General features: G+C 50.4%; 1 protein-coding gene across 1 annotated transcript; it reads left to right on the top strand.

Moving 5' to 3' along the window:
• The first annotated feature begins 535 nt into the window (after window positions 1–535).
• On the top strand, window positions 536–15,032 carry Tcn2 (transcobalamin 2). Its single transcript, XM_075944091.1, has 10 exons — window positions 536–629; window positions 972–1,149; window positions 4,159–4,351; window positions 6,133–6,302; window positions 7,445–7,606; window positions 9,243–9,415; window positions 9,538–9,724; window positions 10,950–11,121; window positions 13,488–13,603; window positions 14,574–15,032. Exons 2-10 carry the CDS (start codon window positions 1,086–1,088, stop codon window positions 14,633–14,635), a joined length of 1,299 nt encoding a protein of 432 aa, XP_075800206.1. The 5' UTR covers window positions 536–629; window positions 972–1,085; the 3' UTR covers window positions 14,636–15,032.
• Window positions 15,033–15,922: the final 890 nt, after the last annotated feature.

The following is a 15,922-nucleotide window of genomic DNA, read 5'->3' as shown; positions in this document are numbered from 1 at the left end:
GTGATAATTAGCCTGGTACAAAAATAAGTTCTCTGGAAAGTGTGACCTATAGCAATTTGCCATAAAAATAATTGTAACAAACACCTCATCTGGAGATGATTAGGGGCATTTTATGACCCCCAACATCCTCACAAGGAGAGTTGAACAAATGCGGTTAGGATAATTTTGTTCAACACTCATATATATGGGGACCAACTTGAAACTCAGAGAGGTTAAACATTCTAGCCAAGGTCACACAGCTTTGCTAGGTTCGAGCTTTGAGTCTCTAGGGGGGGCAGGCAGATAAGGGATCTTTCCTTCTCTCTACTGAAATGTTTTTAAGCAATTTTTCTAGCTCAGGGCAAGCAGCCCCGCAGCCCTGTTCCCCATCAGTGTTGTGACTTGCTTGGTTCATCCTCATTCTTCAACTTGTTTTGTTTTTTCTAGGAAGCTCCAGCTGTGTCCGGTTGATTGAGGAGACTAGCTGGTTTGGGCCAGGTCCAGCAGTCGCCCCACCTCCTTGGCAGGCTGGTGGCAGACAGCAGCTGACGCCAGAGAGTTCCTCACGTGATCACCGTAGCTCCCTGCTCCATTCCTTGTCCTCGAGAGTCAGAGTGGGCACTTCCAGGGACTCCTGTGGCGTGCACCAGGTAGGTATCCTAATCCCGAAAGTCTGCAGCAGGACGGCGTAGGGTGCGGGTGTGTGTGTGTGTGGGGGGGGGGGGAATGACTGGAGGGAGGGGTGGAGCAGTGAGAAGTGGAGACGCGGCAAGCACTATCAGATAGACTTGGGACAGGCTCTCTGTGTCCCTTCCGGGCTCTTAAAGTTGCGGGAACACCTACGGTTGGCTTCAACTTGTCCCACAGGGTCCTACTGGTCCTTCCCCTTCTCTTGTTCCCCACCTGGGGACAGAGGCTTTGCCCTTCCTTCCTCTGAGCTTCGGCCTCTTGCCCCATAACAGACCTTTCCCCTTTTCTCTCTGCTGACTTAGCTGTGTGCTTCGGGGCGTTGGAGAGACAATTAATCAGTGACAGGAAGCCCAGCTGCAGTCAGACAAGCCTCAAGGCCGGTCCCAGGAGTCTCCGGTCTCCCACCTGTGCCTGCCATGGTGCCACTGAAGGTGCTGCTGCTCCTGTCGGGAGTTCTAGGGGCTCTTGCTGAGCTCTGTGGTGAGTAACCAGCCACGGACTGGAGCCTGCTGCTTCCTGAGTCTCGAGGAGGGATGGCTGCCTCTGCCGTCCCCTTGCTATATTTGGGGAATCAGAAGCTCCGGGTGGGCATGGGGAAGCTTACTTGTCCCTCAGGTCTCCTACAGACGTTTAGGCTTAACTGGATGTTAGTGCTTGGGTGTGCTTAGCGGATGCTCCCCTCCCCCTTCATATCCCAGCAATCTGTTCATTTACTCACTGGACACACGGGAAACCTCTCTGGGGCAGGCCAGAATTTCGTTTGGAGAAAGAATGGGGAGTATATTGGTCTGATCCCAGCCCTCCTAGAGTTTGTATTCTAGAGAAGGTGTTGGCAAAGGCATGGGTTGCCAAACTGGGTTACCATGAGTGATGCCGAGTCAACCTGGGGCAACAATAGAAAGCCACAGGGAGGGGCCCATCACTCAGGGAGAGAGGTTGGAAAGGGCATGCAGAGACTGGACCCAAAGCAGGACAAGAAGCCGAGAAAGGAGGGAGTAAGAGGCAAGCATCCCAGGCCCAGGACGGTGCCTGGAGGCCCTGCCTGCTCCTGCTATTTGTCCCAGGGCTGCAGTCCCCAAGAAATCTCTTGTGGATTCGAGGGAACTCTCAAAGCATGACTGTGAGCCTGAGGTTCCAGGTTTAGGCACATTCATGCCCTGGGACCAGGCAGGAAGCATAAGGCTGTATGGCTCACTTCTCCCCTTCAGTCCACGTACCCTGCAAATGCATTCTCGGGTGACCTTGGGCAAACCCTGTGCTACAGGTGTCAGATGAAGAAGTCAAGGGGCAGAGGGACCAAATGACCTACTCACGGGGCCCCAGCTCCAGCAGAACTTTACTGGACTCAATTCTTGGGATTTCAGGCCAGCCTTGTTTCTAGGCACCTGGAATCTCTGACCATGTCCTACTAAAGCTCCTCATCCTTGTGCCCCGGATTACTGTCCAGACAGTCCTGGGGATTCCGCCAGCAAGCCAGAGATTCCCTTCTTGCCCGCTTCATCTCCAAAGCCCCTTCCTTCACCATCCTGAGAGCTTTGGGAGTTTGGGGTGCAGTCCCTTCAACACTCCCGGCCTCCTGTGTCTTGTAAAGTGAACAGAGGCTGTCCCTCCTGCCTTCCTCCTCGGTGCCCTGTGAGGACACCACACCCTGCCTGTTCAGCTTCAGGCTCTGTATGCAATGAAGTGGAAAGGACCGTTCATTAAAACCTACACAAAGAGGGCCCCTGGGCTTCCGTGTGCCCGCTGGTCAGTCCTCAGGTGAGAGGGCTGGGCAGCCCTGTGAACGGCACGCCCTAGTGTGGGGGTAGGAGACCTGTCAGGGTTCTCTAGAGGAACAGAACTGATGGAATGAACATGTATTTTAAAAGAATTTAGACTGGCTTGCAAGGTGTGGTCTTGGTGGTCCAACAATGGCTGTCTCTTGATGGAAAGTCTGAGAATCTCGTAGTTGTCCAGTTGATGAGGGTGCTGATCTTTGCGACCTAATCTCTGCTGGAGTTCTGGAGGATTCCTGGAGATTGCTGGTCCTCAGGAGTATGTTGGAATCATGAAGAAGGTGGATTTAATACCAGCCCCAGCAACGGAGTAGATGAATTTGCCAGTGAGAGTGAGGGCAAGCAGGCAAAAAGCTAAGTCCCCCCCCCCATCTCTCTCGTTTTTTTAAAAGATTTATTTATTTATTTATTATGTACAACTGCAGGCCAGAAGAGGGCACCAGATCTCATTACAGATGGTTGTGAACCACTGTGTGGGTGCTGGGAATTGAACTTAGGACCTCTGGAAGAGCAGCCAGTGCTCTTAACCACTGAGCCATCTTATCTCTACAGCCCTTCCCCCTATCTCTTATCTGCCATCAGGAAGTTTGGCCTAGATTTCGAGTGCTTCATCTTCCTGCTTCAAATTCTAATCTCACTAAGAAAACCCCTTAATAGAGCTTCCAGCAGCTTCGGGGTTTTGTTGATTCCAGATGCAGTCAAGTTGACAACTGAGATTAGCTATCATAGGAACCTTGCCTAAGGCCACTTTTTCTAGCTTGAGTGAATCTGCCTGTCTCTTTCCTGCTAAAGAGAGTAAATTGTGTCATTTCCCCTTTCCAGGGCAGGTGAGTCCGGGAGGGAGGGGGAACTGTGGTTGGCATGTACAATGAATAAAAATGTAAAATAAAAGAGTAAGTTGTGGTTTCCAGCCCCCTATCATAGGCAGGACCTCCAAGACAATCCAGTCTTCCCCACTCTGAGTTTGGGCCCTTCCCAAGGAAGGAAGGCAGCCATCAACTGGAATCCGGGCATGGCCCTGAGATTGCTGCTACCAGGGTATTTCTGTATCTTGGCTACAGATTTTCAGGCTAATCCCCAGTTGTGACAGGTTGTTAGTGACTGGTCTCCCAGTCAGAGACCCTTTCCACTGAAATAGGGATGGCAGAAAAAGTGGCCTTTTTCAAGGTTTGAGTGGAGGAGTTTCCTCAGGCAGCTGGGGAATCAGCTGACAGAGTCCAGAATGTGAAGATTTGTTGTGGAACATTCCCAGCATGAGGGCTGGAGTTTCGATCAGAGCAAGGGGAGGGGATTGCAGCCTGACACAGGCTTGGCTCTGAAGCACCATGAAAGACAGCCTGACTTAGAACTTCTGATTTCTCTTCCGTGCAAAACAACGGTGGAACTATCGACACCACAGAGCTGCCGTGAGGGTCTGGGAGCCTGGACTTACTACTGATAGGTGTGGTGGTTGCCTGGCAATAACATCCTTTGATCTCACTCCATCACCTCTCTTTGGCCCACACTAACTCCTCTTAGGGGATGCCTGCTTTCCTGTGTAGGCGCCGCCTTTTGTCATAGCAGACATTTGTCTACACAGTGGGTGTGGGCTGTGTGGTAATGGGAACTGGGACATGTATTTCCCGGAGAAGGTTTTATCTGGTAAGGAGGTCAGAATAGTCGCTTGCTAGTGGCATAGCCCTGAGTCCTCCCTCACACCATTTTCTTTCCTCAGTAATACCACAGATGGACAGCCAGCTGGTAGAGAAGCTGGGCCAGCAGCTCTTACCTTGGATGGACCGGATCTCCTCAGAGCAATTGAACCCCAGCGTCTATGTTGGCCTGCGCCTTTCCAGTATGCAGGCTGGGACCAAGGAGGACCTCTACCTGCACAGCCTCAAGCTCGATTATCAGCAGTGCCTCCTGGGGTATTGCTACTCTCTCTCCTCTTTCCCCATGACTTGATCCATGTCGTAAGAGATAGGAGACTGGGTTCTCTCATCTGGGTGTTTGTGGCTTTTTGACAAACTCTAGGCATATTTTGTCTTCCTTGGGCCTTCCTCCATCTGCAGAGTGAAGGGGTAAGTGGTGGTACTAGGCCAGAGATGCTGACATGTGTCCTTTGTCCTGAAACTGCATTCCCCTGATTCCTGAAGCAACACCTAATTCTTCATGTGCTCCTGACTTGTGCCTGAGACAGACATCACTAATCCATGAGCCCCAAAGTAGCACTTAACTCTTTCTGTGCTCCCTACCTGTACCCAAGGCAGACATCACTAATCCATAACCAGATATGCGATTGTATATTGGTACAAAGAAGTAGTATCTAACTCATTCTGTAGTTTATTCATATGCTAAAGACAGACACTACTAATCCACAGCTATGTTCTTTCATGCAGAACCTAGAAGCAACATATTTCTGTGCTCTTTCTCCAAGGAGTGGCCATGAAAGAGAGGCCTGCTCTGGAGTGTGAGTGAGGTGAAGAATAAGAAAAAGCCACGAGTCACCAGATGTAGTGGTTCATGCATTTAATCCCAGCACTTGGGAGGCAGAAACAGGCAGATCTCTGTGAGTTCAAGGTCAGCCTGGTCTACAGAGTGAGTTCCTGGGCTGCCAGGGCTATGTAGAGAGATCCTGTCTTCAAAAACAAAAACAAAAAACAAAAGAAAAAAGAAAAAGGGGGGAAAAGCCATGAAATACCTTCCTGATTTCATTCCTTCTCAAGACAGAGATGCAGGGAAGGGAGAGGAAATGTAGGGGAGAGTGCATGGTCTGGCTGGAGGCCAAGCCAGGAGATCTGGCGTGGGCACCCTTATGGTTCTTCCTGGAATTTAACTTTCTAAGTGTCTGCGGCATGTGTCCCCACCAGCACAGCTGACTGCCAGTTCTTCTTTGTGACCTTAGTGGAGGTTGTTCCGTCCACAAGGGTCGCACAGACATGGGGGCAGACCACCAAAGGTTCTTATACCAGAAGCAAACTTTATTCCAGGAAAAAAAAATAAAAAAATAAATCTCCATGGGGCACAAAAAACTTATCATCTATCTGAGACCACGGCCAGAGATGGACTTGTAAGGCTGTGGCAAAGGCTGGTTTCTGAATTCCTCCTTTTATAGCAAGCATTAGGCAATAGCAAAAGAGTTTTACAATCTCAAGGTAAAACTCAGATGCAAACTGCCCTTCTTTGCAATTTCCATTAGCAGTTAAACTAATGTTTGTATTTAGTCCATTGCTTTCCCTGGCATTCCTTGGACAGTGTTTACCAAGGCTCTGCACCTCCCCTGAGACTGCCAGTTTCGCAAAGCAGGGAAGGGTAGGGGACAATATAAAACCAAAATCAAAAGTCACGTACATCCCATCATTTAAAAGTTAACTCAGCTTAAATCAATTGCTGGTCATGAGTGGCCAGGGGCTTATCTAAAAGCTGATCCTCGCTTACAGAGGGCCGCTTCAGCCTCACAAAGAGAGCTAAGGGTTGCAAAGCGGAGTAACACACTGTTAATAGTTAATCCCTAAGCTGCTGAGAAAGCTGTTGACAGCCTGCTCTCATCCTCCTAGGCTCACAACTTTATATTTGTTTATTTCTACATTCCTATTCCTGGAATATACATTTCTATATTCTTTTTCTTGGGCCCTTCAGAGGTGATCCCAAGTCAGGCTTACCAAGGGGACAGTTTCTCATAAAAGCGTATTGACTTGCCTGGTCCTAGGTCTGTCTCCAGGGATGACAACAGCGGTTGCCAGACCAAGCCTTCGGCAGGCCACCTGGCCCTCTACCTGCTTGCCCTCAGGGCTAACTGCGAGTTCGTTGGGAGCCGCAAGGGGGACCGGCTGGTCTCACAGCTCAAGTGGTTCTTGGAGGATGAGAAAAATGCCATTGGTGAGAAAGATGCCATCTGAGTGGTTAGGGACCTCTGGGAGGGCTCATCAATTCGCTCTGTTGTTTGTACTTTCGAGGCAGGCCTCATATTTGTAATTGTTCTCAGTAAACGGTGTTCTGGGTGAGAGTCAGAGCTTTGGTTTTCTTTCCAGGCCTCTTCTCACCCCCACACCCCCACCCCGGTCCACATCAAGTCCTCCCAGAGCAGGGGTGCTCAGTCTCCCTAATGAGACAGTGCCTCATGCTGTGGTGACCTCCAACCATAAAACTGTCATTGTTACTTCATAACTGTAGTTATGCTACTATTATGAATCGTAATGTAAATAACTGTGTTTCCCAATGGTCTTAGGAGACCCCTGTGAAAAGATCATCAAAGCTACAAAGGGGTCAAGACCCACGATTGAGAAGCACTGATGTAGAGGCTCAGGCTGGACCCAGGAACAATCTGCCGGGCTGTCAGTCACCAAGACTGACCTGTTGTCTAGCTCTGAGACACCTGTCCAGCCACCTTTCCACTGACCCTTAGCCTCTCGGTCAACTGTCCAGCCTCCTGCCTTGGACCCAGTCCCAACAGCTGAAGCAAGGCTTTTCACTGTGAATCTGTTCTTCATGCAGCTTAAGCCCTGCAGGGCCCCTCCATTCGCAGCCCCGGGCCCAGCCTGGCTTGCCTCTTCTACTTTTTAGGCATTGGTCTGGTTACTTCTCTGTGTGCTCCAGCCACACTGATCTTTCTCACAAGTTTGGGTATTCGTGTATGCTCCTCCATCCCCTTTCACACTCCTAGCTCTGTGCTCACTTCTCTCCACTCCCGAGTCACTATTGTGAAGAATCCTCAATTTCCCAGCCATTTAAAGACTTGTGTGGCTCCAGGGACCTTAGGCCATACTTCTGTTATAATTGTGCTGTCTCATGAGTATCTGTTGGGCCGTGATCCTCTACTCTGACCTCAAGCACAGAACCTGGGCTACACTGGGATCTCAGCTAGGCACTGAAGGAGGATATGATGCCGTGGTCTCCATGGGATGTGTTGGAGCATGCAGACTGTGGGGTCCCTGAGCTATGGGGCTTCTTTCTGGGAAGAGGCTGAAAGGGAAACCCCGAAGCCTGACAAGTCTCTTTACTCCTTGCCTTTCTTGTCTCAGGGCACAACCATGAAGGTCACCCCCGTACCAGCTATTACCAGTACAGCCTCAGCATCCTGGCACTGTGTGTCCACCAGAAGCGGGTCCATGACAGTGTGGTGGGCAAGCTCTTGTATGCTATTGAACACGGCCACCATGTCCGCCAGGGCCACCTCTCTCTGGGTGAGTGGACAAACCTAGCCTCCCCCCAGCCCCAGGAAAGGAAGGCCTCTATGACCTTCTCCTATGCTCACCTTTCTTGTGAATGTCCTCATTAGACCCCTAGAAGTGAAATGGTGGTGGTGGTGGGAGCTAAGAGCCAGCTCTGGAACCGGGCTTTGACCCCAGCTCCATCACCTGTTCACTGCAGGGTGTCCCCTACTCTGTCAGTCAGGCTTTTACTAGAAAATGGCCTCCCAGCAGCCTCTCACTAAAGGGTGCATTATAAACAGAGGTCTGAGCACACACTGGGTGCTCTTGACACCAGTTAGCCTGGGGATCCTGATACCTGGATTCTGATCTGATTGTTGTATGTTGTATGACTGGGGCCACCACAGTCAGTTTTTATCATCATGCTTCAAGGTCTCTGCTAGGCCTGGGCTCCAGGAGTGAGCGGGTAGTGTTATGCCCAGATTTCTGGTCCCCAAATAAATTCACGGAGCTGGATTTCCAATGCAAATTACATGAGGATTTTAATAATATTCAAACTTAAGTTTGGACCAACACCTTTCCAGTACCCCAGCATGGTGGGTGCAGAAAGTGTGGCAGGGGGCCCTTGGAGGGGAGAACTTTTAAAGGAGAAATGTCGTAATCAGGGGAGGTCATGTCCTGTCGTCTTGAGATTGGGTAAGGAGGGCATAGGGAAAGGTAGTTTTTGAAACCATTGGTCAGTTTTTCGGTGTGAAAATCTAACAAAGAGCCACAAATTACTGACAAGGTATCTTCAAGGACAGAATGCCTCCCAAGAATATCTGGACCTCATTTAATTTTATGGCCCTGCCCCCTATCTCCTTAATTGGCTATTTTCAGGGTATCTGTTCAAATTTCTGCTATGACAGCACATTTATGGAGCTGAGATCGCCCCACTGCCCCTCCTCCACTCCTTATATGGCTTAAGATGAATCCCCTTCTTTAAAATGGAGTTTGCAAAGTTAGGTTCACACAGTCGGGACTCTTTGGGGGAGGGTGGGAAACAGGAGGGTGGTGGTGGTGTTTGGTAGATAATTGCCCAGAGAGAAAAGGGCACCAGGGCCTTTGTCAATAAGAGGCTTGAACTGTCTCAAAGGCTTGCAGAGAAACAGTGAACACATTACCTATAGGAGGAGAAGAACTTAAAGATTCCCTCCCAGGCCCTGGCTGCTCCTCCTATTGATTAAATCAGACTGCCTGAGGGTAGATGAGGCAGCTGTTCCTGTCCAGTTCTCTGCGGGGCAGGAGGTTTAGCCCAGTAGCAAAGCACCAAGCATGCCTGAGGCCCCAAATCCAATACCCAGCACCACAAAAAAAAAAAAAACCCAATATGAATCAATTAATCAATAAAATAAAGCTCCCTGTGTGAGCCCAATGTGCATCCTGGTTGGGGAGCAGGTTCTTTAGGATCTGTCCTCTTGTATTCAATCTGTCCGTCTGTCCTGCTGCTCAAGACACTCAGTGACCAATTAAATCCATTTGTCTAGACTTGAGAGGTTTTCTGGGGGCTTAGTATGTCCAGTGTTTGGATTGGGGAGTCCTGGATTGGTACCCCAGATGTTCCTGAACCCCAAAACTCACCTAGCCTGGTTCCATAGCTATCCAGTTCATCCTAGGCTCTATCCCCCAGACACGGAAGCCATGGCTGGCTTGGCCTTCACCTGTTTGGAGCGTTTCTTTTTCAATCCTGATTTGAGACCACGAATCACCATGGCCATTGAGACCGTGCGAGAGAAGATCCTGAAGGCCCAGACCCCCGAGGGCAACTTTGGGAATGTCTACAGCACCCCACTGGCACTACAGGTGGGAAAGAGATCCTGGAACCACGACCACTCAACAAGTCAATGGAGGGTGGGCTGGTCGGAGGCTGGAAGACCTGGCTTTTCCCTAGTGATTGACCTACCTCCTCCTTCTCTTCCCCACAGTTTCTGATGACCTCCCCTGCTTCTGGGGTAGGACTGGGTGCAGCATGTCTCAAGGCAAGGGCATCTCTGCAGACCAGTATCCAGGGTGGGGCCTTCCAGAATCCTCTGATGATTTCACAGCTGCTCCCGGTACTGAACCACAAGACCTACCTGGATCTTATCTTCCCAGACTGCCAGGCGCCCAGAGGTAGCTGAACCCTTTCTGTTTCCTGAGTAATCTGCTCTCTGTGGGTCCCAGTGATGGGCGGTCGGTTGGTTCTGCTTTGCTGAGCCAACAGGAGTGTGTGGGTCTGCACAGGACATGGCAGCTTAAATGAGGTCGCAGCTTTTTGATGCTCATGGTGTGGAGACAGATACCAAATAAGCCCTCTGAGTGGTACCCACTGTGGAAATGTTTGAGTGAATGGATGGAGAGATGTATTAGCCAAGGTTCTCTAAAAGAGCAAAATTTATAGAATGATCTATTAGACTGACATATAGCATATGGTCCAGATAGTCTGACAGCATCCGTCTCACTCTGGAGAGGTTGAGAATCCCAGAGTGTTGCAGTCCGTGATGGGATGTCTTGGCAGTCCCATTGTGGTGCAGAAGGCCCGAAGGATTCCGGACAGCAGCTGGCCTTCTGTTTACACTGGAAGTCTAAAGAAGGTGGTTCCAATTATCAGCGAAGAATGCTGCAGTAGCAGCATAGAGGAACTTGAGAGTGAGGGCAAGCAGAAGCTGCTCCTTTCATGTTCCCCATCTGGGCTGTCATCAGAAGGTGCCGCCCACATTTACAGAGGGTCTTCCCCATTTTGAATAATCTGATCAAGAAAAATCTCTCCAAAGAATACCCAGAGACTTGCATTTTAGCTGGTTCTAGATCCAGTCAGGTTGACCAGTAAGATGGGTCATCAGAGATGTGTGGATGAATGAGTAGACAGACACGTTTGGCTCATTTTGATACCCAAGGAGCTTAATTCCCAGCACTGAATCACTGGGCGTCATCTTGGTGAAGAACTTGAAGGAGTGAGTGGGATTTGCCAGAGCAGCGGGAGGAGAGGGCAAAGGCAAATGTGCAGAGACCGGTGATGCAGGGGTGGGGACATCATCTTGGAACTGAGTGGGTCTGGGAGAGTGAGCAGGAGAAGAATATGGCACAGAAAGATGAGTCCGTCCATTAGAGGTCACCAGGAACAAACGGAGAGGGTCTTCTGAGGTGAGGTGTAGCAGATAGGTGGGAGGCAAGAAGCAGAGACACCAGCAAGGGCCAGGGGGACTGGGTTAAGAGGCAGGCTTCCCCGGGTGGGTGTTCATTGACTGAGCCACTATGGGGGAAGGCCATGGCCACATGGGCCGCAGTGTGCAGGGAAGAAAGGAGAACTTGGCTCCCCATCCTCATGACCGCTGCTCTTCCCGTCTCTCTGGTGCAGTCATGTTGGTACCCGCTTTCGAGGACCCTTCACCGGCCCATATCCCAGAGGTCATCAGTGTCACGCTGAAGGTCTCCAGTGTCCTGCCACCATACAAACAAACATTTTTTATCCTTTCTGGGTCCACCTTGGAAGATGTCCTGAAGATGGCTCAAAACATAGGAGGCTTCACGTGAGACTCCCTCCCCACTTCCCAGCCCTCACCCCGCTCAGCCCTCCATGCTTGGAATGGAATCATGGGAAGGATGGGAACAGACAGGTTTCTTGGGAGAAGTTCTGGCTTTATCTCTGCTTCTACCGCCTACACTCCTTTCCAGCCAGTGTTTTGGACCTGTGGTGTTTAGCCTGTGGTGTGAGCTGTGGACCACCACTGTCATTGAGAGCTCACTCTAGAAGCAGAGACCCAGCCTAGGAATTCCAGTTCTTCTACCTCCACCCCAGCTATCGAGCCAGGACAGTTATTCAGTTTGGACTTGAGATATCCCGCCTCCTCATAGGCCAGTGTGAGGAGCCGATGGTCTCTGGTGACATGCTCTGAGTAGGTCTAATGCCCGGCAGCAGTAGGTACTCTAGGAAGACTAATAGTATCAATTCATCTTGCTAGAATTTTGCCATTAATAACCCTGAAAAGCTAGACAATGTGTTTGTCCCCTTGAGATTTGATGGGCCTGGGAATGAGCGTATCTTAATCGCTGCTCCTTGCTGGGCCCTGGCTATACCAGGAGGTGGACATGGCTAATGGGGGGACCTCTGGCTCAGAGAGGTTGAGTTCTTCCTGCTGGCCTGCTCATTTCCCTGAACTCTTGCCTCATCTTGAGAAATCCGTGCTTTCTGTTCCCAGCAGTAGTTCTAGGGAAGGCTGACAATGGGGACCATTTGGTCATTTGGGTCAGCAACTCTGAGACCAGAGCTGCATCAATACCACCACATTTCATTAATTAATTAATCTGGTTTTTCGAAACAGGGTTTCTCAGTGTGGCACTGATTGTCTTAGAACTCTCTCTGCAGACCATGCTGGTCTAAAACTCAGAGAGCCACCCGCCTCTGCCGCCCGAGTGTTGGGGCTAAAGGTGTGCGCCTGACCATACTACTGTCTTTAAGGGACAGAAATGGTCCCAGTTTTCAGTTTAAATGACATCTCCTCCCCGCATCCCCGCGGAGGACTGAATCTGGAGCTTTGACAGGCTAAGCGGAGATCTACTACTGAACCGTTAGATTTTTGCTCCTCACTTGGAAACAAAGTCTGTACTAGTCACAAACCTCACTGCTATGACAAAAGGCCGTACACGGGCAAACTGGGGGGAAGGACCGGTGTGGGCTCAGCGTTCTGGGGGAAATAGTTCATCATGGTGGATAACTGAGCTACATCTCTGGTCCCCACATTTAAAAAAATCTGAGACAGAAGTATTTTGTTGTTTTATTGTGTTTTTAAGTTTGAGTCAGGGTTTTATAAGTTGCCCAGGTTGGCCTTGTTCTATAGTGCAGGCAGGCCTTGAACTCTCGGTGCTCTGCCTCAACCTCCCAAGTAGTTTGGATGACAGGCCGGAGTCACAAACCTGCCTGGTTTATATTTCTTGGAATGGAGGCACTCCCTCCCTGTCTAAGATGGAATTTGCTGATAAGCCCTTTGGAGGGAGAGAGTGCATGATCTATGGGGTGCTGGCCGGGCCACTGGTGGTGGTGTCTAGGAGGGTTGGAGAATGTGAAGTTGGAGTCAGGAGGCTCAGAGAAGGCTGTGTGGTGAGTGAGAAAAGCACCCCTCTGTGCTAGGACCCCAAATCTAACTCCATTCTCTCCAGAAAAGGGCAGAGTAGAGAGAAGAATCAGATAGCAGCGTAGGCAGCATGCACTCTCAAAGAAGGAAACGCTACCAAGTGAAACTGGAATGAGACCCAGGGCCACTGCTCTCTGCCTCTGGCCCCGTATCTCTGAGCTCAGGTCTCACATTCTGGTAGCTCAGTTCCATCAGCCCTAAACACCCACACCCATGCCAAGAGGCCCATAACTGCTGAGGGACGATGGTGGATAAAACCCAGGTGGGCAGCATCAGTGAAGCTGTAGAGAAAGTGGGGGGGAGGGGTGCCACGACCTGCAGTGAGATGGCCTAGGAAGCTGGCCTGGTTGGCCTTCCATTGCTGTGAAAAACCCCACAGTCAAAAGCAACTTGGAGGTGGATAGGGTTTATATGATTTGCTGGTTATAGACCATCACTGAGTAAAGGCAAGGCAGGAACTCAAGGCAGGAACTTAAGGGAGACAGGAACCCAGAATTACCAGCACTCTGGCAGGGTATGTTCTGGGGGGTCAATTATCAATCAAACATGGCCCAAGGAACACCCACTGGCCAATCCGATGGGAGCAACCTGTCAATTTCCTCTTCCCAGGGGTCTCTAGTTTGTTTCAAGCAAATTTAAACTAACCAGCCCAGCAGGGCTAGGAGAAGGGCACCCGAGGGCAGGCAGGTTTCTGCTGGCGTGGGTGAGCCCCCTGCTTTCCTCCTTGGGGACAGCAGTCACTTCCTCTCTTTTCTATTTTCTAGGTATGAGAAAAAGCCCTCTTTGTCAGGCCCCTACCTGACATCCGTACTGGGGAAAGAAGTGGGGGATCGAGAATTCTGGCAACTCCTCCGAGACCCTGACACCCCCCTGCAGCAAGGTGAGTCTGGTGGCCTGCTGCCCTGGATACCTCCCACCCTGATCCTCACCCACTTTGAGATAAGGCTGCATCAACCCAGCCCAGCCTTTCCCCTGAGCCTTCCTGGGCCGCAGCTTCAGAGACGCATCCATAGCATGCGTATTTAAAAGAAAATCTCCATTGGTGATGCACACCTGTAATCCCAACAACCCTCAGGATATTGGGGTAGGAGGATTGCTGTGAGTTTGAGGCTAGCCTGGTCTGTATAGCCAGACCCTGTCTCAACCACTGGCCCTACAAAATCAAAATGAGTCACAAATAGAACTGTCTCTGGACACCTGGGTTCTCAAGGGACCCTTTTACTTCCTCCAAGTTTGTGATATTATTTCTAAATGGTTAATTTAGATCTAGGAATGATTTAGGCCTCAGGCCTGATGATCTTCCACTATGCAAATGATCTTCCCCTGAGCCACACCCAGCCTGGAGGCTGATTTTATTATCCTCCAATTTTCTCCAATGAGAATCTGGTGTTCACCATGCTAGTGAATGACAGAGCTGGGTCTTGAAGCCAGGTATCTGCTAGACTCAAAGGTCACTTCTGGGACATTCATTAATGACACCCCTGGACTACACTGAGACAGTCCCTCTGTCTGACAACTCTATTTTGAAGGTGGTGATCCTGTCCCAATTTCTTTCATGATGCCATTCAACTGTTAGTCCCATGTCTACCCATTGGGGGCGCTCTTTGCTGTGAGCTTGTTAGTCCCATGTCTACCCACTGGGGGCGCCCTTTCTGCTGTATGAACCTGTGGCCCGAGAGATCCTGCTAAGGCTGGATGAGAGTCTCCAACTGGTTCTGCACAGCTCCCAGCTTCTCACCACCAAACCCAGAGTGGGTCTTAGAGATGTGGCTTCAGGGTAGTGGTCACTTGATGTGGTTGGGGGTGGGACGTTGTCTTGCTAATTCCCTTCATTCCATTTGTTTCTGCAGGCATTGCTGACTACAAACCCCAGAATGGGGAAACCATCGAGCTAAGGCTAGTTAGCTGGTAGCCTTGGGCTCCCTCCTGATGTCCTTGTACCCTGCTGCCACCTCAAGTGCACTTGGAGCGATGTCCCTCAGATCACTTCCACTATCTCAGCAGAGAGAATCCTAAACTGGCCCTGCCTAACCCAGGGGCCTTTCATGAAGGCTGCAGAAGTCTAAAGAACAGGCTGCCCCTGACTTCCTCCACATGGGAAGACTGCTGGCTGTGGGTGTTGAGTACCACTGCTCTGGGAATGGAGTCCTGCAAGGAGGCCTCCACAGCCCAGGGGCTGTGGTTCTGACCCCCATAACTTTGCTCTCTATTGTCAGGGTGGTGTTCCCAGAGCTGGTCATAAGGCAGCTGCTGGCCAGCCTTCAGCGGGGCCTTCCAACATAATTAAAGCCTGATTTCCCTTTCCTGGCCGCAGTGTTCTGACGTCTCATAGTCATTGGCTGGGGTGCGGAGCAGAGGCGTCTGGGTGTCCAGCAGGACTTGTGAGTGCTCTCCTGTGTATCAGGCGTGAAGTGGCACAAACAGAGCTGACTACACACACCTTTATAAATATCACACGGAACAGCCCATCTCTCATCAGGAAGACAAGGGAACCAGTGGTGAAAAAGTAAAAGTGACTCACGGAAGGTCACAGCTAGGCAGTAACACTGTAGGAGGCAGTGTCGGGCAGGAGACATGACTTAGGAGACAGAGGCAGCTACTGACTCCTGCTGTGGACTGGGCTGTAGCTGAGTAGTAAGGCACTCGCTAACCAGGCACAAAGCTTTATTATGCATGTAGCCTAGGCTGGCTTTGAACCCACAATCTTCATGTCTCAGCCTCCTGGGATTACCAGTGTGTCCCCACCATACCTGGCTTTGAAGACCTAATCACCGCCCATTCACCTTCTGATACTATCACTTTGAGGTTAGATTTAAGCACGTGGATTTTGGGGGACACACAGTCATACCAAAGAATGCTTGTTTAAAAGGAACCTGTATACCTGTAATCTCAGCTGTCAAGAGAGAGGCTGCATCCCAGAACTGCATGAAACGAGAACTAAGCGCTATTTGATGGGGTAGGAATATTGCTCCCTTGTTACAGGCTCTGCCTGGCATGCACAATGCCTGGAGTTTAGCATCACATAAAGTCAGCTTGGTGGAGTACACCTGAGATCTGAGTGCTTGGGAGGCAGAGGCAGAAGTATCAGAAGTTTAAGGTCATCTTCATCTGCATAAGGAATTTGAGGCCAGCCTGGGATATAACTCTGTCACACATACACTGAATACACACACACACACACACACACACACACACACAC

This window comes from Microtus pennsylvanicus, chromosome 12 (assembly GCF_037038515.1).
Source record: "Microtus pennsylvanicus isolate mMicPen1 chromosome 12, mMicPen1.hap1, whole genome shotgun sequence".
Taxonomy (NCBI): domain Eukaryota; kingdom Metazoa; phylum Chordata; class Mammalia; order Rodentia; family Cricetidae; genus Microtus; species Microtus pennsylvanicus.
Note: the sequence above shows the minus strand (reverse complement) of the source record. Positions and strands in the feature narration are given on the sequence as shown.

What these genes read in the sequence shown, in the direction of transcription:
- Tcn2 (XM_075944091.1), top strand. Translation starts at nt 1,086, where the DNA reads ATGGTGCCACTGAAGGTGCTGCTGCTCCTGTCGGGAGTTCTAGGGGCT. An exon ending in GCACCCCACTGGCACTACAG is followed by an intron (nt 9,416 to 9,537) that starts GTGGGAAAGAGA and finishes TCTTCCCCACAG; the next exon opens with TTTCTGATGACCTCCCCTGC. An exon ending in AGACTGCCAGGCGCCCAGAG is followed by an intron (nt 9,725 to 10,949) that starts GTAGCTGAACCC and finishes TCTCTGGTGCAG; the next exon opens with TCATGTTGGTACCCGCTTTC.